The sequence below is a fragment of the Alosa alosa genome, chromosome 11 (assembly GCF_017589495.1).
Source record: "Alosa alosa isolate M-15738 ecotype Scorff River chromosome 11, AALO_Geno_1.1, whole genome shotgun sequence".
NCBI classification, from domain to species: Eukaryota; Metazoa; Chordata; class Actinopteri; order Clupeiformes; family Clupeidae; genus Alosa; species Alosa alosa.
In genome coordinates this window covers 33,644,648-33,672,139 of record NC_063199.1, presented here as the reverse complement: position 1 = coordinate 33,672,139, position 27,492 = coordinate 33,644,648, and the positions used below count along the sequence as shown (strand labels likewise).

Here is a 27,492-nt window from a genome sequence, read left to right as displayed (position 1 = left end):
TAATAGTTTAAATACTTTTATTTATAAATAACCCCAAAAGATTTAACCACAACATATCATGATGTTTTCAATAGCACATGAACAAAATGTTTAAGTTAACACATTAAGTATTAAACACTACTGTCATTACAAATGAGTTCAGTGTGGGCCTCCACCCCAAATGTAAGGCGAAGGATGTTACAGTACACACAGAACTGCAAGTTTCTGTACATGAGGGTGACTGATGTTTTTTACATGTTTAATTAAATGTTCAGGCCCATTTTCCTTCAGTTATGCCGAACTTTCAAAACAGCCGCTAAGGTCTGGTAATGAAATGGATTTCATTTTTCAAAAATTGTTGTCTGACTTAGTTCCATGTATGTGCTCGGGGCAGTCTTTAGCAATCATTTCTTTAGTTTATAATTTGTTTTAGTTTTAATCAAGTGATAAGAACAGATCCGACACACTGTGAGTGGGCACAGGGATACAACTTAGAAACGCTATTGTGCAACTCATGGAAGGTTACACAAGTTCATGTGTTAATGGCCAAAGGAGACATTTGCACCCTGGATACAGCCCTCCTCATCAGATACACCCATTTCATAGGGTAACAGACCTCGGAAGTTTGCCTACAAAAAGGACCCAAAAGCTGCCATCTTTGCCCATATAAGGAGATCTGTGTACCATCTTTGCCCAAATAAGGAGATCCGGATCTCCTTATATGGGCAAAGATGGCAGCTTTGGGTTCTTTTTGTGAGCAAACTTCAGAGGTCTATGTCAGCGGAGCACACCCCTCTCTGTCCAACATGTGCCCCTCCTGTCAGTCATACGGCACCAGCCGAGCTCTCCGCCACCTCACTGGCCACAGTCCATATGCTCTGGCCAGTACTGGTCCAGCATGTAGTGGCTGAGGGAGGGGTCAGGGCCGGGCTGAGCGGGTGCCCTCTCCCTCTCAGAGTCATCCTGCTCCCACTGCTCCTCCACTAGCTTGTAGAGATCCAGCGCAGCCCGGGCATCTTCCACCGAGCAGTGTCCCGCCTTCCCAACCTGAGGCACAGAGAGACCACAGAGGTCAACCTCCAACAAGTCCCATAGACCTGATGCAAATGCTTCTGAGGTGATGTGAAACTAAGGACATGTATCAGTGCAGGTATTCTTGCTTGTTACTAAACTGATTCAATTGAAACATCCAAGACAAGCCTCCTAACAGTCATGTCACACTGCTGCAACAAACCCAGCACTTAGCATTTAGCACTTTGAGTCCCTTATCTGGTTTGTTTTGGATGAACTAGAGTGGTGGACACCGAAGTTTTGACGGTGGGTCCAGTCTCAACTTTCTGACTCGTTTTGAATCGCCTTTGACTGCTTCAGAGTGGCTGGCTATGGGCATGCACCTTAAAACAACCCTTAACGTTCGTTTTCAAAAGTGTGCAACTCACGGAGTGGTTAGTGTTGTTCGTTGATTATTAAAAACAAATATATTGGCGCATTGTATGATTTCAATCCGTGTTATTTGCTATTGTAGAACAATTTTTTCAGATTCCTCACAACCGCATATAAACTTCCGCTCAATATTTGAGTCTGAAGCAAAGCTGAATGAAAAAGTCTTGCGGGAAGACTACAACCAGGTTTTCCCGCAGCACTTTGCAGCTAAGGCGGCCGCCTTAGCAACACATGCTTGCCGCCTTAACTAGCCTACGTCGTCAAAAAAAAAAAAAAAAAAAAAAAAATATATATATATATATATATATATATATATATATATATATAGGTAGGCCTATATGAGCGATGTCTGTTACTCTAGGCCTGTTTTCTCCTTTTCATTTCAAACCATAACCAATGCCAGTCTCCCTTCTCTGCAGAACGCATGCAAAATAATAATAAAAAACGTGTTTTTACAATCTTTAAATGCCATCTTTAAATGTAAAATTATGGCCGGGTTCTATTATTTACTTTATTTGGGGCTTGTAATCAATGCAGTTATTTTTACGTTTTTTTGTGAGGCATGTGTTTCGTTTGGAGTGGCTGCTGTCTTTAAATTATTCAAAGTTTACAAACTATTCCAAAGTTTTTATAGTCGGTTGTTAACTTATATTATAAGTTATACTACCTCAAACAACAAAGTATACACGGTTTTCTGGAACAAATCTTCAATGGACTCCCTCGTTTTGCATTGCATTCGATAATCGACTTGTACGGACTTTCCTTCGAGAGGAGCTGGTAGGGAGATAGTTTGGTAAGTGTTAACAGTCTTCTGTGATAAACTCCGGATTCGCTAACTAGGTTGTTGGTGCTTCATTTTATGTGTAGGGACCCTGAGCAAGCTACTGACGAGGTTTGGTGCTGTTTTGACCAATATTACTGGTTAAAAAAAAAAGCCATTTGGAAAGCGTTTGGCATACCGCCCCTATCTACGCCACTGTTTGGGATTTGGGGCTGTAGCATATGCTGGGCCAAGCTCTGTAGTGGTTGATCGACAAAAAATACTTTCTCCACGGCTTATTTGAATTGTGTATTAATGCAGAAAAACAACTTTTGGTCAATTTTCTGGAATTACACTTTAAGGGTTGTTTTAAGGACATGTTTGTGCATACACATAGCCAGCCACTCTGAAGCAGTCAAAAGCGATACAAAACTAGTCAGAAAGTTGAGACAGGACCACCCATCTTCAAAATTTCAGTGTCCACCACTCTAGTTCATCCAAACAAACCAGAAAAGGGACAAAGTGCTAAATACCGAAATTATCCTTTAGGGCTATACAATGGTCCAGAGATAACCACTGAAACTACAGTTAAACTGATGAGCTAAAGACGGGGAACTGACAGGGGCTTGCTAGACTAGTGCTTTAGTCAAGGCCTCACCTGAATATTTCTATTGAGGAGTCTTCGCGTTAGAGTCTTCAGTGATGCGCCACTTTTAGAAGGTAAACCACACATCTGTCGAAGTGCTCGCGATGACATCGTATCCCTGATCATATGCCAAGGGTGTGAGAACCCCAGGGCCTTAAAGTCGTTGTGAAGCGCATGACCGATAACCACCTTATCCTTAATTAGAGTTACAATCTAAAAACAACAAGGTGCACAAAGAGCATGTTAATATAGTGCAATCACAAAACATTTTAATATTTCACCTGAAGAATGGCAAACACCTACCACAAAAAAACACTCCAAGAAACCTACCTCTGTCCACACAAAACACACACCAAGAAACCTACCACTTCCCACACAAAACACACACCAAGAAACCTACCTCTGTCCTGGCCTTTTGAAAAGGGACGGCATGCTGGAGGTGCTGCTTTCTGATTCCACTCCAGCGAGTGCGGTAGTTTGTGACGGGCCGACTTGGCAGAATATACTGGTCATACAGTACAGCACCATCATAGTTCAAGACACTACAGCGTGCCAGCTCACTGCAATGTCCGTCAGGGCCCGTACCCACCATCTCACAGTCTATGGCCACAACTTTGGCACGACACCTGCCAATGCAGGGTGAGCATCGGCCACTGGAGGGTGGGCTCGCCTCGGAGGCAAAACCACTGTCCAACTCCCAACGTTCACCGAATGTAGGAACCCTCTTCTCCATAATGGGCTGCAAGTGATCAATAGTGGATTCCTGGTCACCTGTGCTTTTACTGAATACAGAAGCGGGAGTGTCAACAACACAATCATCTGTCCCAGAATATGCACTGCATCCTAGGTCATCTCCTTTAATCTCACACAATTTCCTTTTCTTTGCAGAGCTGGTCGCTTTATGAGCGTCGGTACCATCGTCTGGTTTTTCTTTGGTCTTTCGTTTTGTAGGCTTCCTCTTAGACTTCTTGTATACTTTTGAAATACTGTATGTATGTGCCCGAGGCTGTCCATTCAGTGGGCCACAGGGGGAAATTCTTCCACATGTGATCTCTATGCCCGACATGTTCACTGTCTGAAATAGCTCACATCTGAAAGATGAATAGACACGGAGATGGAGTTGGTGACAGACTTTTCAATTGCTATCTTAACGTTACAAAGCCTAATGAACTTCCGCTGAATAGCGTTATGTGGTTAGCTATCTTTTCACTAAGCTATTTAAAAGGAACACGCCAGTTAACGTGAACGTCGTTTTTCATTTACTCTTGCCATCCATACAGCAAAACACAGCTTTACATTTTCGTAAATTCAATAGAAGTGTAAGGTAAAACGTTTTAATTAAACGATACTGCTTTCTGCATGGAATTGTTTTCTAAAAGGGGAAAGCTTCACCACCGGCTTGAATGGTGCTAACTTTACTAGCAGCTAGTAGCTGCTACTAGCTAGCGCTGTTCATGATACAAAGTCACTTAACAGACTAGCTACTGCGTGTTTATTTAGATTACATATATTTTACCTCATACGTTACTGTCTCATATTCACTGTAAAATTGACAAGCAAGGCAAATATTAGCATTCATAGGTTGTGCGAGCATAGCTAAAATCCTACCTTAGCACACGTGGACCCGGTCACACAGACGTGTGGGCAGAAATAGAACAAGTTCGGGCAAGTCCTTAAAGGTGGGTAGCTATTGGTCCGTTCAAGTACATCGCTGCAATAAACAATAATAGCAGGCTCACCCATTTTCACTCCGGTTTGAGGAAAAGCATCACGTGACTTTGGACAACCAAGCAAAGAACCCTCGCTTTAACACCGAACATGTGTCTATGGTCGGAACAGTGGCCCCTACAAGTAGCCAAGGATAAATTAGTGCTGCCACGTTGTGGCCAAATCATTTTTAAAATACCCTTTAGTTTGTAGCAAGATAACTAATTACATTAATTGAACAGAATTATGAATATGAATTAAATGAACAGAAACATTTCAACAGAACAATACACACACAGGCATAACAGTTTGTAGCATAAGAACTTCATTAACAAAATGTAGGCTAGAACATAAACTACTATCTAAAAAACACAGTTTATCAACAGGCCTCAGGAGAGCTTTCTAGTTTCTAGGACAGACAGTATGGCTGCCGCTGCCCTGGGGTTTAGGGGCCAAACCAAGTGATCAGCTTTTAGTTTGGAGTTAGAACAGCCACCAGGTCTTGATGGAGTGATCAACCTCATTGGAGTAAAGGTTAACTCAGGTATCATCTGGCACCAAGCCATTCAACATTTTGCTGGCCTACATTTTTATTTAATTTCTTTTATTTATTTATTTGGCTGACGCTTATATATCCAAAGCGACTTACTTAATCAAATATTACAAGAGCCAGTCTCCCTGGACCAACTCAGAGTAAATTAATCAAGGCTCCTCGCTTCTCCCTTGCATCAAGTTAGCGAGTGTTTTTATTGTTGATGATAAGATGGAGCAGAAAATATCCAGGCATGAGAAAAGAAAAACTGCCTGTGTGTGTGTGTGGAACTATCTGGGCATGAGAAAAGAAAAACTGCCTGTGTGTGGGTGTGGAACTATCTGGGCATGAGAAAAGAAAAACTGCCTGTGTGTGTGTGTGTGGAACTATCTGGGCATGAGAAAAGAAAAACTGCCTGTGTGTGGGTGTGGAACTATCTGGGCATGAGAAAAGAAAAACTGCCTGTGTGTGTGTGGAACTATCCGGGTATGAGAAAAGAAAAACTGCCTGTGTGTGTGTGTGGAACTATCCGGGTATGAGAAAAGAAAAACTGCCTGTGTGTAATGGCGGAACAGCATCCGGGTGAACTCGAGTGTTCCTCCTCATGTTTGATGTCAACAAATAGCAATGTTATGCTTATCAGCTGATTTGGCCCACTAAATTACATGAGTAGCCTGCAAAATCATTCTATATTGATCTAAATACACAGTTCCTGTTTGCCTTCAGAAACTGCATTTTTTAATGTCACACCAAGTTTTCAAAGGGGTCAGGAACTGTGGAATGCAGTTTGTTTATTCTGAGCAGAATTGTGGAATGTAGTTTGTTTATTCTGAGCTGAAATACCTGTTCAGAGGTGCCAGAAGTTGGTTGACTGATGGGTTGATGGCCTAAACCCCCATCTCAACCTGCTGTTTGTGTTAATCAAATTTGACCAGTTTTGTTTGCTATGTTGCCCACCCAATATTTCTATCAGCCCACAGTAATATACCGGCAGGTCAGAATCGGCCCTGCTTCCATTTGTTTAGTTTTTCTACATTTATTTTAACTAATGAAACAGAAAACATAATGAATTGAATTGCATCCACAGGTCCTTATGCACAAGCCATTTCCACTGGTGGCCTAAATAAAACAGATAAGATGCCTTCCAATCCACCAGGTAAACTAAACTAAATAAATATAGCCTTTTCATGGGCTTATAAAATTGACTAAATTAATATTTGTTGTTAGCATGAAAGTATGCAGGCTACTTCTTAGCTGACCAAGTGCCCGAACGGGTGGGGTTTCAAAGTGCACTAGATTGATTCATTTAAATGCTACAATATACAACATTTTCTTCCAGGGGGGACTCTGGTCTCTATACTGCAAACCCATTGCTTGTTGTGGTCAATGTCAAAGGGTGCTGTCAGGCGTTCTCCAGTGTCAGAGGTCAATTATGTTTGCGGAAATATTTGATGCAGATATTCAGGGATGCCTTGTTAAGCGCTGTTAAATAAAGGAAACGGCTTTGAGTAACAATAAATCATTGCTGAGATAATCTGTTCTTGCTTTTGGCTTGTACAATTAACCCTGCAGCTTCACTTTGCTAATATGACCTCAACTCAAGTCTTTATCCACTGCATTTGGACTTACCAGACTGGCAAATCTAGGCCTTGTGCAGAATTCACAGATTGGGATCAAATTTCCCTTTTGAATTGGAATTGGCTTGAATTTACCCTTGGGGATCAATAAAGTATCTATCTATCTATAAGCAGAGACCAAATTTCCCTCACGGGATCAAGAGTATACTTCTCTCTGCACGACTCGTGACTAGACTGTGCAGTGTAAAGAAGTCCTAACATGCTTGAAAATTACAATCCATTTGGCTTAAGCAGGCACACTGTGCTTTGCATCTCGCTAGTGTGATCTGCATACTGTACAGGTAGGCTAACAACGGACTCCTGATTTTCTTGGTTTTATTGCCATGTGTGTTCCATAGGTTTAATGAGTTCTCTTATAAGACTAACAAATGAATTCTCTTATGACTACTCCCATCTTACTCTGGGTAGGAATGACAACAGAAAACAGTTCAATGGCCTACGTAAGGTTGACAAGGCATGGAAATTAACAGATTTTTTGCATGTCCCTGAATCTTGTATCATGGCAACAGCATTCATGATCATATCCACCTTGGCCATGTAGAAAACATCCATCCATGGAGACAGAAAAACTACAAGCTGCAAAATGATTAAAGCTTGAGCTTTGAGATAAGGTAAGTATTATAGTTGCAGTTATCTTGAGGTAGCAGACATGATCTACACATTTCTGTGCCCCATGACATTTTGGCCACCCATAACCAGCTACAAAACATACATCCACCGAGAGGAAAATTACTATTGCTTGATATCAAAGCTTGTACTAAGAGATGCGGTCCAGTATCCCTGCTGTCTGAGGCCCTTGACATTCTTGCATTCCTTTACAATACTGAAAGAAAACAGAAAACATGACCTTGTTGTAACCAATTTCTTTTCAGAGAACATGGTGATACAGCAACTGGTTTAGTGGGCCTTTTATTTCACAATCCTTCCAAATGTACAAAATGAGACAAGATACAAAATAAAACAAAACAAAAAATAAAAACAGGAACAAGGAACAGGAACACACCCCTTTTTTTCAGAAAACAAAACAATGCGCGACTGGAAACTGGTCTCATCACCAAAGTGCATTTCTCCATGGTTCAGAGCAAGGGAAAAATAATCTCGATTTCAAAGGCAGTCCACCTTTTGAAGACATTTTTTTTTTTAAATCACACACAGCCTGGCCATCATCCCAGTCCACAGCATTCCCAGCAGGGCAGAGGGGGGGCTGCCATCATGACTTGGGTCAGAGCATTCTGTAGTTCTCTAGAAGTATGGAATATAATTTAGTCCTCCCTTGAGTGCAGGTGGGCTGACGAGATGTTTAGAGCTCAACCTTCTTCTTCTTTTTGGGCTTCTTGTCATCTTCCTGCACCACCAGAGGATTTGTGGCCTCCCTCTTCAGGTAGGAGATGAAATCACTGACCTCACGACCTCCCTGTGAAAGCACCAACACGTTTATCAAGAAACATTTCAAACATACATGTGTATTTATAAAACACAAAACCAATATTTAGAGTGGTGAACTGAAAACGAACCTCATATTTCTTTGGACTGTCTTTCTGCCCAGCTGGGGAGAAAAAGAGTGTGGGGAATCTGAAAGGCAAGACACGAGCAGGTCAGTTCAGAGTCTTGTTTGAATAGCACGTCCAAGACTAGTATTGAGAATGTCTTTTTTTCTTACCCCCGAACTTCATACTGCGAAGGCACATCATTTGCTGTTGCATCCATCTTTGCAATGACGATGTTGGGATCATTGGCAAGCTAAAAGACAAAGGGGGAAAAAACATAACTTACATGCTCAATAATAAGAACATACAGAAAAGTAAACCAAATCCTGACAGCCCTATACATCCAAAACACATCACATGGTCAGCACATGAACCAGACAGAGCTACTCTGTACTTTTTTAGACGGAGTAGCTGTCGGAACGAAGTGTTGCCGTAACATCAATCACCACTTTAGCATCTCGGTTTCATTTCAGTAATTGAACTGGTCACACCAAACGAGAAGGATTGAAATTCTACTGCTGTTGGCCACTTTACACTAGATGCATGACCTGTTGATTTCCCTTTCAGCACCAATGCTAAGCCCTGCGACACACTGCATTGCGTGTGCGTGACATGTGATCTGTTGATTTTCATTTTGGTGCCCACATTAACAGGTTGGAACACATTGCCTGTGTGAGACTCATGCGTCTTAGGCACACCTTTCGCTTTTAATGAAAATCAAGATGTTCCGGTGTGGAGCCTGTCTTTCACACTTGAGGCACGTGGTTCAAGCAAGGTAGATAGATTTCGTGTGCTGTTGCAGAAACACAACCACACACCGCCATCACACAAATGTGAGGTAGGCAGTATAAAACAGCTGTATGGCAACACACCCCATCAAGAAACAAACATCATGGAATGGTTTTATTTCTCATCTGTAGTGTAGTAGGTACACTAGGTTCTTCTTACAGATAGTGATATCACCGAGACAAGACAGCTTGGCTAATGTGCACAATTGTAACCCAGTTCACCTGGTACTGGCCTTGCCGACAAAAAGATCTTCCAACACCATGAAATTAAAATACTTGAAGTGCAGTTTAATTCTCAAAGGGCCTTTCTCAAACCAACCGTAGAGTCCACAATACTATAAAGGCTCATCCCAAGGGAATTGGCAAGTAGTAGTAGCTTTAGTAGTAGTTTACAAAGCTCTTCATCAGTATGCCTCTACAGATCTGCGTCAATGCTTCGCAGCCATGAGTTAAGTTGTTAACGTCTGTGCGGCACCTTAACTTTAAATGTTATGTCATCTTTTGCCAATTGCAACATGAATTCATTTACAATTACAAAGTTTGTAATATTTTCAACCAGTCATTGAAATGTGACAATCTTGTCATTTCATGATGCTTCTGATGTGCAACTTTGGTTTTATCACACCTACCTTCTCTCCCAGTTCATTGTACTTGGGCTCGAGGCTCTTGCAGTGGCCACACCATGGTGCATAGAACTCAATCAGGACATCCTTGCTGTCGTCATTCACAATGGAGTCAAAGTTCTCAGCCACGAGCACCTGTAGGGTGAGGCAGGCAAAATATTACCACACACACACACACACACACACACGTTCGCCATGTCCCCCAAAAGGGTTGTCACTACACTGTTTACATTCAAGTCTCATTGAGGAATACAAAACTGCTGTGTGACAAATCACGTGCCATATGGCTTGACATCTCAAGCAGTTTGTTTGCTAAAGATTTCTTGATGGGATTGATGGGATGGGATTTCTCAAATCTTTATCAGCCGTACCTTGACTGGTCCATCATTGTTTTCGGGAATAGGTTCAGACTTCAGGTAGCGCTTAAGATTGCCATCAAAGTAGTCCTGCAGGAACCGCTCCAAAGCTTTGCCATCACGGCTGCACAAGAGAAGGGAACGTCAGACACTTCTGTGGGGGGCGCAAAAGGCCACAGTGTCCGTACCCTGGGTCCAAGTGCCCACAGGTTCGAAGAGAAACAAAAAAAATCTCTCTCTCTCTCGTTATGTAATAGCACAAAATACACAGGGCATTTAATAGTATGTATTGTTAGTTAGTACTGACAGATAGTATGTACTGACTGGGACACACATACACACAATCTAAAAATGTCACTTACGAGAACTCCTCCTGCATCACATATTTGTCGCCTTTGGCTGTGCGGATGCCCACAACAGGGATTTCTCCAGCGCTGGCATCCAGACCCATCTCTGAGAGGTCGTGGCTGAAACTGTTTTTGTTGGCCACAGCAAAGTTCAACTTCTTGCCCTGATCCAGGAATCCTTTGGCGACCTTCATCACTCTGCAAAACAAGATATTGACATTTATTTCTGTTTTAGTTTACCTTCAGTATCCAGGGAAACACTGCATGGCATACAAAGGCATGGAGGCAGTGAAAAAAAGAAAATTTAGTATGTAAGCCATCCCCTTTGTATTCGTTTATACATGCTGGGGGTCCTGGCTACCAGTCTATAGATAGACATATGCGACATATGAACCAGTATACTTCTCTTCAGGATAGAGTGGTACTACTTCAAATGGGAAAACTTTCTTCAGTACAGAAATGACCCTTGGAGATAACCCTTAGGCTTACACCCCCCCGCCCCCCTATTTTTCCCACATTCCCATATACATGTATGTATACATGTATGCGCGCATACATGCATGTATATTTCTGTATTTAATTGGTATTATTGTGTCTTTCCAGTGTTTCAAAATCCAATAAATGTCCAAACCCAATAAGTATGGAAGCAGATTGAGGACACACTGGATGAGGATGACCCTGACACTGATAGACCCAGCTGGTGCAGGCAGCTACCGGTAAGGAAGGCAGAAACAGGCCCAGAAATATTGTTGAGAAAAGGTTAGGAGGGAGAAGGGTGAGTTACCTGTTCCTCCAGGTTAGGAGGGAAGCAGGTAGAGTTACCTGTTCCTCCAGTAGGTTAGGAGGGAAGCAGGGTGAATTACCTGAAAAGGTTAGGAGGGAGGAAGGTGAGAGTTACCTGTTCCTCCAATAGTTGGAGCCCTTGGGGTTCTTCTCGTAGTCGACGTCGTAGTACGCCACCAGCAGGTCCTTCCCCCGGAGCAAGTCCTTGTTGTCATCAGTCATGTGGGGGCACATTCCAAAACTACAGGCAGAGAGTGATAAGAATAGAAATGAGTAATAGAATAAATAGAGTAATAAGAATAGAAATAAGAATATAAGAGTAAGAATAGAAATGGAAATTAAGTGCAAAGAGTAATTAGCCTGGAAAAACCCAGACGTACTTCCGGCAAATTCGAGATTCGCTCTGAAAGTTCGTCTGGCCAAGAACCCATTCTAGCCCATTTCCAATTATTTTCCTAGATCGAGGCACCAATCAGAACCCTTGAGGCGGGCTTTACACGATGACGATAGCGCACCCTGTTGAAGAAGCCAGGTTTTTTGGGGGAAAAAAACAAACAAACACACATCAACCTGCTGCTGCGGCTTGTTTAAAGCTGATCACGTTGGTGTAAGACAGGGAGTTAGAAGTTTCTTAACTGCTTCCTTATGTTTGTTGCACTGTTGGACTTACTCATTTGCACTATCACCATGACCACTATCACCACTGCACCATTACATGCATTCACACAGAGCACCTTACCTTACCATGCACAGAGAATCACAGGCTCAGTCCCTGCCTCAGTCATTGCAAGCGCCTCTGATTGATTAATCACCACTATGTGAACTGTTTTTAGAATTGATTTAGATTAAGTGTTAGTTGGTATAATTTGTATTTTAGTATATTTAGCATATTCTTTATCTTCTACTGTCCTTATTGCTTAGTTGTGTTTTTATATTATATACTTTCATTACTCTTTCTGCTGTTAAAGAATGTGTTTGTGTTGTCTGTATGCTGCTGAGACCATGAATTTCCCCTGGGGATCAATAAAATATCCATCTATCTATCTATCTATCTATCTATCTATCTTGGAATATGCAACATTGTACAAACATGTATTTCAGGAATACCTATGTGATATCTGCAACAGTGGTAGGCTACTAAAAACGGTTTGATATTCTGTTCATTTATAGGACTATAGTAGCTGGACACGTAGACGACAGAAAACACATAGGCTACTTTTGAATTGGTGTGCTATGCGAGCATAACTCGAATGCTACACTTCAGTGTATGCCTTGATTCCGGCATAATTGCTTTGAACGTTTCGGTCTCTCGTCCCCCATTCCTGCTTTATATGTCCCAGTCAGCCAGAAAGGACGAATGAAACAAAATGCTCGTTTGAACGTGAACGGTTTTGTTCAGAGCTGAAAATGCGATTGTGTTTGACAGAGGGCAGATGTAATAGTGACAAAATATTAGCTTTCAGTGTGGCATGATGTCTTTGTAAATTAGCCTATGTTTAATTAAAAAGTGGTTAATTCTTCCTACTTCTCCCTAGAACCAGACAGTATTGCAAATTGTGTGTTTCCGTCACTCTGTCTCTTTCGTTGCTCTGATTGGTTTTTGGCCTCCTATTAAGGCCCAGGCATTTTGATCGGCGTCCGTTTGGGAACGCCCTTTGGAAATGGGCTGTGAACGAACCTTCCCCAGACCCACTCTCAGTTACGACTGAGAAGGGTCTGGTTTTAACCGGGCTAAAGAGTAATACGAATATCAATGGAAATTAAGTCCAAGAGTAAGAATAATATAAATGGAAATTAAGTGTAGAGAGTGATAAGAATAGAAGGGCAAATTATTAGTTAAGGATAAGTATGTGTATGTGAGTGTGTGTGTATAAGTATATATACTCTTTTGATCCCGTGAGGGAAATTTGGTCTCTGCATTTATCCCAGTCCGTGAATTAGTGAAACACACTCAGCACACAGTGAACACACAGTGAGGTGAAGCACACACTAATCCAGGAGCAGTGAGCTGCCTGCAACAACAGTGGCGCTCGGGGAGCAGTGATGGGTTAGGTGCTAGGGGTGGGCGATATATATCGTCTGCGATAATATCGTGATTGTTGTTTTAACGATGTGCAAATTTAATTTAATATTATTCGAGTATTTAAATTACTTATGGGTCCCAGCCATATCTCATGCATTCAGCATTATATATAGCATTATATCTCCAGAACGGCTTGACGTACATGCTTCAAATTTGGTACGAGTGTTTTTATGGACTCAAAGATGAAGTGAGATGAAGTTGGAGGTTGAAGGTCAAATGTCAAGGTCAAAAACACCATGTCACACAAGATTCAAATTTGGTTACTCCAAAAGCACCTTTGCAGGTATCACAATTACCCTACCAACCAGCTAGCAGCAAGCTCAACAGCCCCACCAACACCCTAACCAGCAGACTGCATCCCCTCGTGTAATTCCTCGGAATTGCATTTCTAGTTTCAAAGTGTGTTCTAAACAACATAATGGCATATTAATCCTTCATGTGCATGAGGCCCATATAGCAATGAATATGAAGATCATGTTAAAAGTTAGCTGGCAAAAACATAAATATGTAGGTTACATACCTAATGTCACTGAGCTGTCAAAGAGGCTACGAAACCATCTCCGTACGTTATCGCTAATTAAACTCAGCTGACTGGTGTTAGCGCATATCCATAGTTGCTGTTAAAATGCCTACTAGGCTAGCGTTGGGATTCTAAACACTTCAACACCGACATGTAGCCCAACATGTTCAAAACTATTGCGTGTTATGGGGGAAGACATGAAACTTCTTGAAGCATTTGGGAACACACTGAATTAACTGGAAAGTAGAGTCCCTGTTAGATTAGCTTGCTTGCAAATGCCGTTGTCCATGACCTGGCAGTTTTATGGCAAGCGGTTTTAACATACCTTATGGCAAAACGCCCACACTGGGTAAACTTGAAAGCAGAGCTTTCGCCTACCATTGTGTGTGCATGCATGGCAAGCTGTTTTAACATTTAAATGTATTATTCGTAGGAGCAATGAGATATTGATAGTAAATTGAATATAGCAGTTCAATTTCATGTTCAAATTTGTCTTATCAATAATAAAAAAAGCAATTCATGCTTTAGACCATTTTAATTTAAAACATTTTAAAAACAAAGTACCGGTTTTAGCACCGGTATCGGATAAAACCCAAACGATACCCAACCCTACTTATGGGGAAAAAACACTCAAAATCACACATTGAAACCCCATTCATTCACTAAATCCAGGAGGTGTATGCAAGAGAAGCCCCGTTGCAGCAGAGCAAGTGTCACATGATCGCTAGTGGGTCCACCTTGTCACACGCAGGCCTAATGTTTATTTTGTGTAGCGAGATCAAGACGTAGCCTACTTGGGATTTTATGCAGCTACTTCTGTTCACGTAGCATTGATGAGACAGTCACATTATTTCCTACATGGTATTATATGGAGAGAAAACACTTGCCTTTGAGTATTTTAAGTCAGTTGTAAACAAAGAACTCCTCATGTAACCCTTTTGTAAATTGACTGAAGTTCGCTCTAAATATCTATGTGTATCGATTATGCTAACCGTTAGCATCTCTATGGGATTTCTCATATACATTAGCCATAAGCTAACGCATTAGTTTCTATTCTGTAACTTGGAATGCTTTCTCTTAGACAAAACATCGAAGGAAATAACCGAGATGTACTCTGTTGGTCTGCTTAGTTTTACAGTGAATCCTAAGTAAAGGTTTTTGAAAGGAACTTCAGCTTCAGACTTTCTCTTGGGAAACTGTTAGGCCTAGTCATCTTCTCTAATGTAGCTAGCTGGCTAGACCATGTCATTGCCACACACACACACAAGTGGGGGCAAAATTGGAAATGTGTCAGAGTGACAATGCATTGGTTGATTTGGTTAAAAAGTCACAGGTTAGGTTATTGGTTATTATTGTATTGATGCTATTCATAAATAATGAGCTGTAAAGTAACTCAGACTTTTACAATTTTTTTTAAAGGATATCGACTAATTATCGTCATCGTCAAAATCACAAAAAATAGAGATATTATTTTTTGTCCATATCGCCCACCACTTGCTCAAGGCCGTGCCTACTGGTCGGGGTTCGAACCGGCAACCCTCTGGTTACAAGTCCGAAGCGCTAACCAGTAGGCCACGGCTGCCCCTAGTTATGAACCGACATACATTAGCAACCAGGCAACACTCATGGTAGTCATGAAAAATGTACACCGGTCCAAAAGCAAAATACGGTCTTCACAAGAATGAGTAATGTTTTAACTTACATGCTGTCCTGAATGAATCGCTTGATCTTGGCATTGGTCAATTTCTCCTCACTGAACTTAACACTGCTGTCCTCAAACTTATTGGTCAGATGTGGTGGCCGGAAAAGAATGACACCCCTGCAAAAACATCATAACAAATCAGTCTCATGCTAAAATCATATTCCAAGAAGAGAAAGAGAACACTTCTGAGAAGAGAAAGTGAAAGCTTTGGGAATGACTCCTCCACTGAAACGCTATTTACTCTGCTTCAACGTCGTATTTCTTCAGCAGGTCTTCGTTGTTGGTGTGGGCAAAGCGGTAGGACTCTCTGAGGGCACTAGCAGACTTGAGGAACTCTGCCTGGGCTGAACTGCCACCATCAGCAAAGAAACCTAAGCACAAGATGGATATCTTAATACATCTTCGTTCATACACAATCACCATGACTGGGAGTGGTAAGACGTGTCATATTTCATTTCCCTCCAGAAAGTTGGCCACATCTTACCCACAACACTTGCATCACGATCTGCTGTAAACTTGTCAAATTCGGCCTGGGTCTTGACCTCCACGGACGCTGGGCCTGCCTGCTTCTTTAAGTGACTGACAATCCCATCTGAGACAAAGAGCAGAAAGATCACATCAGATGCAGATCATACAGTTGAGCACAGGAAAGTCAAGAAGGAGACTCCAATCCATCACCCTTAACATACCTGCAGTCCGAGGTCCATCATAGCCCCCTGCTTCCTCTCCATCTCTGAAGATCTTGAGGGTTGGGTAGCCACTCACGCCATACTTACTACACACATTGGAGTTGGCTGTGCAGTCAACCTATACAGAAGAAAGAAGTCTTTTTAGGCAGTGTCCCGAGTGTGTTAGTGACATTACAGTTTCATAATTAAGGAAAACTCATAAATAAGGAAAAATATGAAAGGTACCTTTGCCAGTGCGACAATTCCTTTCAAACGGGTAGCAGCAGCTTCATACTCAGGAGCAAGACGTTTACAGTGTCCACACCTATAAAATGATAAAAGATGAGGTTCAGAATATGTTAGGCCTACATGAATGTAAAGGTTTGTTGACCAGTGAGGCCACGTGAAAAGTTAAAACTTAAGCGAAGGTTTCACAACATTGAGAAGGCTTGTTCAGGTCAGTGAGAGCTAGTTTAAGTAGAGCAACGTAATAGCTAACGTAAGCCAATCAGAGTCGGACACCGAAACTCCACTGACGAATCAGAGCATTACAGCGATTGGCGGCCGTGCCCACAAGTTTGCTACTTCCTTAGCAAAGTTGATTTCTTCAAACCGTGGCTATAGCTAACTACTACAAAGTTAGCCATTTCAATGACTTATATTTCTCCAAGCAGTCCAACATTTTCTCGAAAGACCAATCACCAGAAGAACCCAAAAACTGACTTATATTTTAAGACCACCATAAAGAGAGTTCCACCACAACCGGTAGCTGCTAGTTGGCAAGATGTAAGTTAGCAATGAAACAGTGCAAACTGACGTTGGTGATGGCTTGCTAAGTCCTCCTTATGGGTAAAGTAAATTAATGCTAGCAATGACAAACTCGCAGAGAAAAGAAAAATTACGCACACTGAACTAGAAAAATGCAACTGTAATGTAACCACAACATAATTAACGTTAGGTTGTAGGCAAACCAAGGTCTTTCATATTACGTTACCTCACCAAAGATGCCACTGCCTCTAGTGTAGCACTACATTAGCTAGGAGTCCGAATGAATGCTCTGCGCAATATTAGCACTCGCTAGCTAATAGCTACCTTCAACTTTTCGACGAGGCGACTAACTAACTAATACGACAAAAATATTAAATCGACTGCGGTAGCATTAACATTTAACCAGCTAAGTTACCTAACAAGTTAACGTTACAAATGCATGCGGAAACGTTGACTAGCACACCAACCGTTTCAGCAAGCTAACGTTAAGTTACCAAGACTTTTGCCTGATCTGCGCCCATTTCCTTCATATATATAAGTATAATTGGAACCCTTATGAGTAACGTAGCATATCAAATGATGCACAACATCAAGTAGCTTATCGTAAGGTTAGTACAAATGATAATTGACAAACTCACCATGGTGCAAAGAATTCCACGAGGATCATATCATGGTCTCCAATTCTGCTGTCAAAGTCGTCATCAGTGAACTCCAGCACATCACTTGCCTGAGCAGCCACGGCGAGGAAAGCGGCAAATATTAACTTGAGCATTGTTCGATATCCAAGTGTCTCCAGTGCCTACAACTGGGATTCACCTCTATGAGAAACAGACGTCGGACCGCAGTAACGTTACCCAGGCCCAGCTATGCAGACAGTAAAGAAACAGAAACTAGCGGCACGGATGTGCAAACCGGAGCTCCTCAAAGTAACTAAAGTGTGGCATCTCACCATTGGATTTTCAGCAGCGTCACCGTCATTAAATCAGCCAATCAGAGCATGCAATACATTTCCTTGAGAAAGCAAACATCATTTGCTAATTCGCATCAAGATAATGAATGGGCGACATAGACCTATAATAATTAATGTTCAAAAATGTGTTTTCAGTATACATTTATTTTTGATTATGTGGGGAAATCACTTAATTTCACCGATGATGGCATGCTTTTGATAACACTGGTTAATTAGTAGCCTAAATATTTTTCCCCCTTTCTCTCTCTGTCTCTCTTTTTAATGATACCCATAGACTGTATATAGCCAAATCCCATAACCATAACCATATATAGGCTACAGTTTATGATGCTAAGATGCTACCAGCCTGCCCGACACCCCTGCCAAAGTTTACTAAGATTACTAACCCCACGTCACAATCAGAACGTACAAGCAACAATGCCATTCCAAGACAGTGTTCCATTCCAAAGAAAAACGTCTCTCTCTTCAGTGAAGAGACCAGTGAAGAAAAATCTGTCTTCAGTGGTGACAGTGGTGTCCTGCAGACATGGGGACAGAGGTAGGCCCAGTTCACAGATGAACACCTACGGGTGTGTTATGGCTAATGAAGTAGGATAATGAAATGGTTTTAACTCTGACAAATGCGTTGTTTAAGCCATGTCACTTTTTTCACCACACCATTTAGCAGGAGAGATGCGTCCGCAGAGCGGAAATAGTGCGATCCAAACTCATCCAGTCCTTCTATTTGATTGACCAACTTCAGGAGGGTCAGCGGGGTTCTCCGAAGTATTCTATCAGGGATGTATTTGGTAAGCTTGTGTTCGGTTAGCCTTCTAAGACAGAATTTGTGTTTACCACAATCTGTGTTAAAACCCAAGTGTATTCTCAGTTTTGTGTAAAGTTGGGTAGCCCATTCTCAGTTTTGTGTAGGGTAGACTGAGTACAGTTGAGACACTTTTTGCCCACACAAAATCAAACAAAAAATAGATACTGAAAAGAAGTGATTTTCCACACAATATTCCACATGCCATTTCCTTAGCTTGTAGACTAAAATATTATAAATCAATAATACCCATAAGTAGTTTATATTTTCCACAATTAGCTCATAAACATAAGGTGCATTTTTTGTCTTGACTGTGTCTCAACTGTACCCTATAGAGTACAGTTGAGACACCAATCTTTAATGATGTATAGTTAACTAACCGTTAGTTGGAAAGTTGAATAAATAAAAACATAGCAATTGCAAAGTGTTTGTAGTTCAAATTCATTTATTTCATTTAAATTAGCGTTGGTTAAAAGGAATACATCATGAACAAAATGTGACACAGGAACAGATAGCGAACAGTAGCCTACAAATGGAATGTTCAAGTAGCCTAACACAATCCGATGTGTGTCTCAATTGTCCCCCACTGACCACCTCACACATTTCTCTAGATTTTGCAACGACCTTACATGGCACAATGCCATAAAATATGCCAGTGTTTAGGACACAGAATAATGTTTGTAATGATACCAGTTACGTTTAACAATAACATAAGTGTAATGAGCTATTCATTGTCGAAGGTGCATGGTGAAGTGAAATTCTTACTTTGGGAAAAAAACACTTGCCGATATCCTTAAATGGGAGATACTTGTGTCGTTCAAATTTTCCATGATCAAAGAGGGCACTAATATGCATGTGCATAGCAAAAATCACAACTTGGGCTTGCTGTGCAAGCAAGATATGTAAGGTGTCTCAACTGTACACATGTCTCAACTGTACTCAGTCTACCCAAGTTGTGTAGGCCTATTCTCAGTTTGTCTAAAACACTGATTAAAAAATGTAAAATTAGTCTCAGAAGCAGCACAAATGCAAATTTTCGCCGCCCCTATATTTCTCGCTAAGAGTAGGAGTAAAGTATGCTTCTTCTCACATGTGGTCTGATTTGTTTTGATGGGTGACAGACTCTCAGACCTTGCGGGGAAAAGACTCCCACCAGTTAGTGCGCTTTGAGATATCTCAGGGGGACCACATCATCTCTATGGAGGACCGCAGGCGAAGTCGCCTTAGGAATTGCCACAGACGTTTCCCACCTCTCAACATGTTCTCTCACTGGGTCATCGAAAGTATCCTCACAAAATAGATGTTAATGTTAGATTGTTTGATTGATAATGTGATGTTAATATAGATCCATCATATCACTATTTAATGTATGGGCCTTTATGTTGGTTAGATGTTAGATCTCATAAATGTATTGTGGAAACTATCAGATGTTAAGATAACCTCACAAGGGGCATCTGCAAAAGATCTGCTTTCTGCTTTACATCATCTAACTCTGTGATATACCTACATTTAAAGAACACACAGATGTGGATATAGCCTACTGCAGGGAATTTTTAAATAGTTAGATCTTTCAACCTTAACTGTTTTCCAGGTCATCTGTTTTCAAATATTATTGTTGCACTCATTATTTTCAACACTATTGTATTAGAAATTCAAGCAGGTGAGGGACAAAAAGTGTTTTGCCAAGTTTTAAATGGCCTTATAGTCTGTGTCCTCTTGTCTGTCATAATGATATGCAATGCATTTATCCAGAGATATTTGACAACATGGACCCAAAGCTGGAGCTTCTGAGGTTAATCTTGGATATGATGGACTGGAGTATTTTAGCTATTTTCTTCCTGGAGATGCTGCTGAAATGGTTGGACAATTTCAGGCACTTTTGGAAGAGTACTTGGAACATCTTTGATTTTGTAGTCACATTCTTGGTAAGACCTTGTAAGACAGAACTGCAATTAACTAATTATTCATTCTTGGGGCAGCTGTGGCCTATGGTTAGCGCTTCGGACTTGTAACCAGAGGGTTGCCGGTTCAAACCCCGACCAGTAGGCACGGCTGAAGTGCCCTTGAGCAAGGCACCTAACCCCTCACTGCTCCCCGAGCGCCGTTGTTGTTGCAGGCAGCTCACTGCTCTGGGATTAGTGTGTGCTTCACCTCACTGTGTGCTGAGTGTGTTTCACTAATTCACGGATTGGGATAAATGCAGAGACCAAATTTCCCTCACAGGATCAAAAGAGTATATAAGACTTCCCTGCTGAAAAAAACAGCTAGAAACCATCTTATGCTGGTAGCTGTTTTTAGCTGGTCTTTGGTGGTTTTCTTCCAGCTCTTGCTGGTCTTTGCTGGTGTAGCTGGTTGGGCCACCAGCTGGATATGCTGGCGTGACCATCTGAGGAAGCTGGTCATGCTGGTGTGACCAGCCTGTCTTGTGGGATACAGCTGGTGCAAGTTGGTCATGCTGGTGACCAGCCTGTCAAGCTGGCCATGCTGGTTTGCTAGAATGACAAACATAAGCTGGCATGGCCAGTTAAACCAGCACTATAGACCAGCAACACCAGCTAAAATGACCAGCTTTAGGTGGTACGACAAGCAAAACCAGCTGAATTACCATCATAAGCTGGGAAAACCAGCTGAAGGTATGTTTTCGCAAGAGTTTTGCTGGTCTAGCAGGTCAACCATCATAGGGTGGTCAAACAAGCTGGTTAATGGTCAACCAGCAAACCACCTTTAGCTGGTCAGGCTGTTTTTTTCAGCAGGGTTATACTTATACTTACTTAACACTGCACCTTCACAGCACATAGCCTGAGGATTGCTCTGCATTTTGGCTGTTGCAGTCTGTCGTCCCACAAATCATCCGAGCCGTCGGAGGAGCAAACACAAGTCACATCCAGGTGGTGGAGTATCTGCGGAAGCTCCGCATCCTAAGAGCTCTAAAGATGGTGTCCAAATTTCGTCAGATTCGGCTTATTGTGTTAACAGTCTCCAAAGCGTTTAAGGTAGGAGAGTGTTATGTACACATAGCTTTAATTGGAGATTAATTCCAAATCCAGCAGATTTATTGTAGCAAATCAATTGATGTTATGTGTGTTTATTTTCAGGCTATGTCTTTCATCTTTCTACTTCTGCTGGTATTTGCTTACATTTTTGCTGTGGTTGGAGTCATCCTGTTCCAGGCTTACACGCGTTCTGATGTCTCGGGTCTAACATACCATGACAGTTTCAAGTGGGTGACAACTGGGTGGAAATCACACTTACTCTCTTGAACATGTTGAAAATGTTACCATTCTTGACTTTGGTATTGTGCTATTCCCCCCCCCCCACAGGGACATTATGAATTCTTTCATCACACTTTTCATCCTTTTTACCCTGGATCACTGGTATGCAATTCTGGCCGACACGAGGAAGGTTCCGGAGATGGACCCAAACATCTGTGGAGTTTACATCATTCTGTGGCTCATTATTGGGGCTGTTATATTTCGCAACATTTTTGTTGGGATTCTAGGTTAGTAATAGTATTTTGATGGATTAATGTGCCACAGCATTCTACAAGAAGTGGGTATAAACTGATTTGACCTCTTTTCATAACTTGTCATTTAGTGAATAATTTCCAGTCAATAAGACAAGACTTGTCACGAGAAGTCCAGCAAATTGAGAATCAACAAAAGGCTGACCACTTCAAAGCAGAGTTCATTAACAGGTTAAGACACAGACATACTACTAGTCACCTTTGCACTGGGTGTATTTCAGCTAATGCTAACATTGCTACTTTTGTTTATTCTGTTCTGCTGCAGGAGAAAAAGTCATTTGATGCTTCCACAGTAAGACAATTTCTCATTTAATCAAGCTTATTGACAAAAGACTACTGACAAATATATTTCTCATATGGTAGTTTAAACTATGGAAAACTGACATTTTATTTGTATCCAGATTACCACAAATAGCACAGGAGTTGGAGGAGACCCCAATAGACCCAACAGAGATTTCAAATATGAATGTGTATAGTACAAAGGACAAGGGTGAGATCCACTTGGCCAAATATGAATGTGTATAGTACAATGGACAAGGGTGAGATCCACTTGGCCAAAACAGCTTACTCTCAGTCATTAGATAATATTCATAATATCTAAGCATGTTGAAATAAAATAAGTAAATCTAGTGTGGGAAGACAAGGCAATTCCATTACCTTTGCGATAGAATGTGTTGATAACATCAGGTGGTGGTATCAACAAGGGACACCCTTGTTTATGTTTTAGCCGCCATAGTGTGATAATGCCATATTAGTATTGTGAGTGTGATAAAATCCCATATTAGTAGTGTGATAAAATGCCATATTAGTAGTGTGATAAAAAAAAAAAAATGTTGAACTATGGCAAGCATAGGTCTGATTATATTTCTGGGAAAAGGTTACGTTTTTCTCAGACATGTTATTTTTCTGAGAGTCAATGATGAGAACAGTACAGTGCTGTGAAAAAGTGTTTGCCCCCTTCCTGATTTCTTCTATTTTTGCATATTTGTCATACTTAAATGTTTGTGATAATCAAACTCATTTTAATATTATACCAAAAAAACAGAGTAAACACAAAATGCAGTTTTTAAATTATGATTTCATTTCTTGAATGAAAAAAAGCTATACCAACCCTACCTACCTTTTACAATAAGTCAAAGTCAAAGTCAAAGTCTGCTTTATTGTCAATTTCTTCACATGTCAAGACATACAAAGAGATCGAAATTACGTTTCCTACTATCCCACGGTGGAGACATATTTTACCAATTAGGTCCACAGACATAACATTCATAACATTCAAGTAAACAATATAAAAAGTAAAAATAAGAAGGCACATACAATGAAGAAAATAAGAGCAGCAAAATTTGAGTTGAAATTGTGCATACAGTAGACAGTCAATATAATAGTGCAAAAGTCAGGCCAATAAATGGCTGAGGTAGTTCTGTTTGACCTAAGTATGCAAGTGGCATAGTGGTGCAAGTTATGTAAGAGCAGCGTGTGTTCAGAAGTGTTCAGGACAACAGGACAACAACAACAAGTTGCAAAGTGTGCAAGTGTACAAGTGGTGGAGTAGTGCAAGTGGAGTAGTGGAGTAGTGCAAGTGGAGTAGTGCAAGTGGAGTAGTGGAGTAGTGCAAGTGGAGTAGTGGAGTAGTGCAAGTGGAGTAGTGCAAGTGGAGTAGTGCAGTGGTGGAGTAGTGCAAGTGGAGTAGTGCAGGTGGAGTAGTGCAAGTGGAGTAGTGGAGTAGTGCAAGTGGAGTAGTGCAAGTGGAGTAGTGGAGTAGTGCAAGTGGAGTAGTGGAGTAGTGCAAGTGGAGTAGTGCAAGTGGAGTAGTGGAGTAGTGGAGTAGTGCAAGTGGAGTAGTGCAAAGTGCAAGTGGAGTAGTGGAGTAGTGCAAGTGGAGTAGTGCAAAGTGGGTAGTGCAAGTGGAGTAGTGCAGGTGGAGTAGTGCAAGTGGAGTAGTGCAAGTGCAAGGGGTAGTGCAAGTGGAGTAGTGCAAGTGGAGTAGTGCAAGCGGAGTAGTGCAAGTGGAGTAGTGCAAGTGGAGTAGTGCAGGTGGAGTAGTGCAAGTGGAGTAGTGCAAGTGGAGTAGTGCAGGTGGAGTAGTGCAAGTGGAGTAGTGCAAGTGGTGCAAGTGGAGTAGTGCAGGTGGAGTAGTGCAAGTGGAGTGCAAGTGGAGTAGTGCAAGTGGAGTAGTGCAGGTGGAGTAGTGCAAGTGGAGTAGTGGAGTAGTGCAAGTGGAGTAGTGCAGGTGGAGTAGTGCAAGTGGAGTAGTGGAGTAGTGCAAGTGGAGTAGTGCAAGTGGAGTAGTGGAGTAGTGCAAGTGGAGTAGTGCAAGTGGAGTAGTGCAAGTGGTGCAAGTGGAGTAGTGCAAGTGGAGTAGTGCAAGGCAGCCATTGTGGGTCCAAAGTCCAGGATGTTATGTAGCTGAGGGTGGAGGGGGGAGAGGGGGGAGAGAGTTCAGCATCCTAACAGCCTGGTGTATGAAGCTGTTGGTGAGTCTGGTGGTGCGGGAGCGCAGGCTTCTGTACTTCTTCCCAGAGGGCAGTTGATCAAACAAATTGTGAGCGGGGTGACTTGCATCACTCACAATTGTGGTCGTCTTGCAGGTGAGGTGGGAGGTGTAAATGTCCTTCAGGGAGAAGATAAGAAGGATACTGTGCTGCAAAAAATGAAATCTAACCAAGTGTTAATAATCTTCTATTAAGATCAAAGAATCTATTTGGTATTGTTTTTAGTATGGAAAGACTTACCTAGTGCTCTCCCGTAAGATCATTTTGACTTAATTTAAGAAGACCTTGACTTATTTTAAGGAGTCTTATCAAGACAAATTTATTCAACGCACTGGCAGACAAATTTGCTTGTTTTCAGGATGAGATGTCTTAAAATAAGTCAAACTTTTCTTAAATTAAGTCAAATCAAAGTCAAAGTCAAAGTCAAAGTCAGCTTTATTGTCAATTTCTTCACATGTTCCAGACATACAAAGAGATCGAAATTACGTTTCTCACTATCCCACGGTGAAGACAAGACATATTTTACCAATTTAAGTCCACAGACAAACATAACATTCAAGTAAACAAAAAGTAAGTAAATAAGTAAACAAGGGCACATATAATAATAAAAAAAATAAGAGCAGCAAAATTTGGTTGAAATTATTGCATAGACAGTCAATAAAATACTAGTGCAAAGTCAGGCCAATAAAAGGCTTGGGTAGTTCTGTTTGACCTAAGTAAGAAAGAAAGTGGCATAGTGGTGCAAGTTATGTAAGAGCAGCAGAAGTGTTGTGTTTTCAGGACAACAAGTTGTAAAGTGTACAAGTGTGCAAGTGTGCAAGTGGAGTAGTGCAGGCGGCCATTGTGGGTCCAATGTCCAGGATGTTATGTATAATGAAAATGATTTCATTAGAAAGCGTAAGTCTCTTTATACTGTACCAACTAGTTTTTTAAGATAAAATAAAATAAGATTAATAACACTTGGTTAGATTCTGTTAGATAAGCAGTTTTTGCAGTGGCAAAAATGGCATCCATGGAAGAGTTGCAGAGTTGCCAGGCGAAAACCACTGCTGACCAAAAAACCCACCAAGGCTTGTCTCACATTTGCCAAAAAATATCTTGATGACCCCCCAAGACTTTTGAGATAATATTCTGTTGACTGATGAGTCAAAAGTGGAACTTTTTGGAGGACATTGGTCTCATTACATCTGGCATAAATCCAACACAGCAATCCACAATAAGAACATCATACCAACAGTCAAACACGGAGATGGTAGTGTGATGGTCTGGGGCTGCTTTGCTGCTTCAGGACCTGGGCAACTTATCATAATCGATGGGACCATGAATCCTGAAGGAAAATGTCCAGCCATCAGTTTGTGACTATAGCAACACCAAAGATTCTTTTGTACCTTAAAATAATGTTTCCAATTTCCAAATCGTTTCAGTGGTTCATCAGCTCGTAACAGGTTGAACGGCACTTCTGTATTCGCTTTGCGGCCCTCTATTGGCTATAACCGCACTATGCAAGTTTGCCAGATCGGGTAGCGGATCTGTAGTTTGAATGAGACATAAGAAACTACAAATTTGACTTGCTTTATGGCAAGCATTACAATAGCCGATAGGTGGAGCAAGGCTCTGGGGGGAGGGTACTCGGCAGGTGCCAAATCAATGGGCCAAAATCCCTCCGCAGCGATGTAAAAGACTCATTGCAAGTTAACGCAAAGATTCGATTGCTGTTGTTGCTACTTTTTCACATGGATGATATAGGTTACTTTTTCACATGGATGATATAGGTTTTGAATAACTGATAAATGAACAGATCATTTAAAAGCTGTGTTTATTTGTGTTGTCTTATATTAAAATTAGTTGGATTATCTGGAACATTTAAATGTGCTAAATATGCAAAAACAGAAGAAATCAGGAAAGTGTGTGTGTGTGTGTGTGTGTGTGGGGGCAAATCATTTTACACAGCGCTGTATATCCGCCCTCACCTGTAGTAGCGTAGCCTGCTCTGTTGCCCTATTTGGTATCAGAGTTCAGGCTGTGATGAACTCAAATAACAGAAATACTTAAAAAACAAACAAAAAAAACATAGGATTTCAAGATAAACATGTAATATGTGAGAAAATGTAAACAGCAAGTCTTCCTTGAGCTTTCAGACTGGGAGACCTACGTGGAGGAGAACGTGACGGTGATGCAGAACCAGGAGATGGATGAGCAGGTCTTCTGGCCCAGGGATTCCCTCTTCAAATACTTTGAGCTCCTGGAGCTGCTACAGCTCAACCTGGACAACAGAAAGCGTCTGCAGGGTTTGGCAGGTACGGACCGTAGAAACCCCAGGATTTCTGAGTGCCTCGAATCTTTTCTTGAAGAACTGATAGTTAAAGATCATGATTACTTATTTAGCTCTTTGAGTCTGTTTATTAAAAGGTGGAAACCAAATGCAAAGCCTCACTTGCACTCTCATATCAACTCCCTTTCTCCCATTTCTTCTCCCTGTCTGTCTCTTTCACAGCTCAAGCATTGCTCAATCTGCATGACTCCTAAACGAAGAGAATAAAGCACATTTCATCTCATATCATCTGTCACAGTTGTGAGCTCTAATCAATTGGTCATTTTTGATAACTGAATGGATGACATCACTGCATGTCTGAGGTCAGAGCCTAAAATGTTGTTGTAATGACATGTTTGTTCTGTGAACAGCAGGGGGTGCTACTTCTCACACATTGAGGCTCAAAATAATAGATTCTGTGTACGATACCCTTTTTTTTTACAATAGTTGTGTATCATCTATTGTGCATATTTCCTGTTCCATAGATGGTACACAGATCTATGGTAGTAATTAGCAGAAGTTCTCTGACTGAGGTCACCAGACTCTATAGGGCCTTTCAGTGAAC

General features: G+C 41.4%; 3 protein-coding genes across 6 annotated transcripts; 1 reads left to right on the top strand and 2 right to left on the bottom strand.

The window, feature by feature from the left end:
• isg20 (interferon stimulated exonuclease gene) lies at nt 1-4,595 on the bottom strand. 2 transcript variants are annotated; one of them, XM_048257200.1, is made up of 4 exons: nt 4,437-4,595; nt 3,229-3,610; nt 2,841-3,041; nt 1-1,026 (listed from the first exon to the last, which is right to left on the bottom strand). In XM_048257200.1, the coding sequence occupies exons 2-4, from the start codon at nt 3,559-3,561 to the stop codon at nt 835-837; spliced, it is 726 nt and encodes a 241-aa protein (XP_048113157.1). In that variant the 5' UTR covers nt 3,562-3,610; nt 4,437-4,595; the 3' UTR covers nt 1-834. The 2 variants fall into 2 exon arrangements, with proteins under 2 accessions (XP_048113157.1, XP_048113156.1); XM_048257199.1 differs by having other exon boundaries at nt 3,229-3,919; nt 4,437-4,594.
• Nucleotides 4,596-7,597: 3,002 nt separating this feature from the next.
• Nucleotides 7,598-17,760, bottom strand: pdia3 (protein disulfide isomerase family A, member 3). Its single transcript, XM_048257779.1, has 13 exons — nt 17,468-17,760; nt 16,308-16,386; nt 16,083-16,200; nt 15,878-15,985; nt 15,635-15,764; nt 15,394-15,510; nt 11,204-11,329; nt 10,321-10,503; nt 9,974-10,082; nt 9,609-9,737; nt 8,365-8,444; nt 8,219-8,276; nt 7,598-8,118 (listed from the first exon to the last, which is right to left on the bottom strand). Exons 1-13 carry the CDS (start codon nt 17,599-17,601, stop codon nt 8,005-8,007), a joined length of 1,485 nt encoding a protein of 494 aa, XP_048113736.1. The 5' UTR covers nt 17,602-17,760; the 3' UTR covers nt 7,598-8,004.
• A 390-nt stretch (nt 17,761-18,150) lies between these two features.
• Nucleotides 18,151-27,171, top strand: LOC125302898 (cation channel sperm-associated protein 2-like). Of its 3 annotated transcripts, none has more exons than XM_048256240.1 (13): nt 18,151-18,337; nt 18,467-18,587; nt 19,723-19,884; nt 20,193-20,261; nt 20,354-20,526; nt 21,433-21,594; nt 21,697-21,821; nt 21,922-22,100; nt 22,196-22,295; nt 22,390-22,416; nt 22,526-22,614; nt 26,755-26,913; nt 27,111-27,171. In XM_048256240.1, the coding sequence occupies exons 1-13, from the start codon at nt 18,326-18,328 to the stop codon at nt 27,140-27,142; spliced, it is 1,410 nt and encodes a 469-aa protein (XP_048112197.1). In that variant the 5' UTR covers nt 18,151-18,325; the 3' UTR covers nt 27,143-27,171. The 3 variants fall into 3 exon arrangements, with proteins under 3 accessions (XP_048112197.1, XP_048112199.1, XP_048112196.1); XM_048256239.1 differs by having other exon boundaries at nt 18,209-18,337; nt 18,464-18,587; XM_048256242.1 differs by lacking the exons at nt 19,723-19,884; nt 20,193-20,261 and having other exon boundaries at nt 18,207-18,337; nt 18,464-18,587.
• Nucleotides 27,172-27,492: the final 321 nt, after the last annotated feature.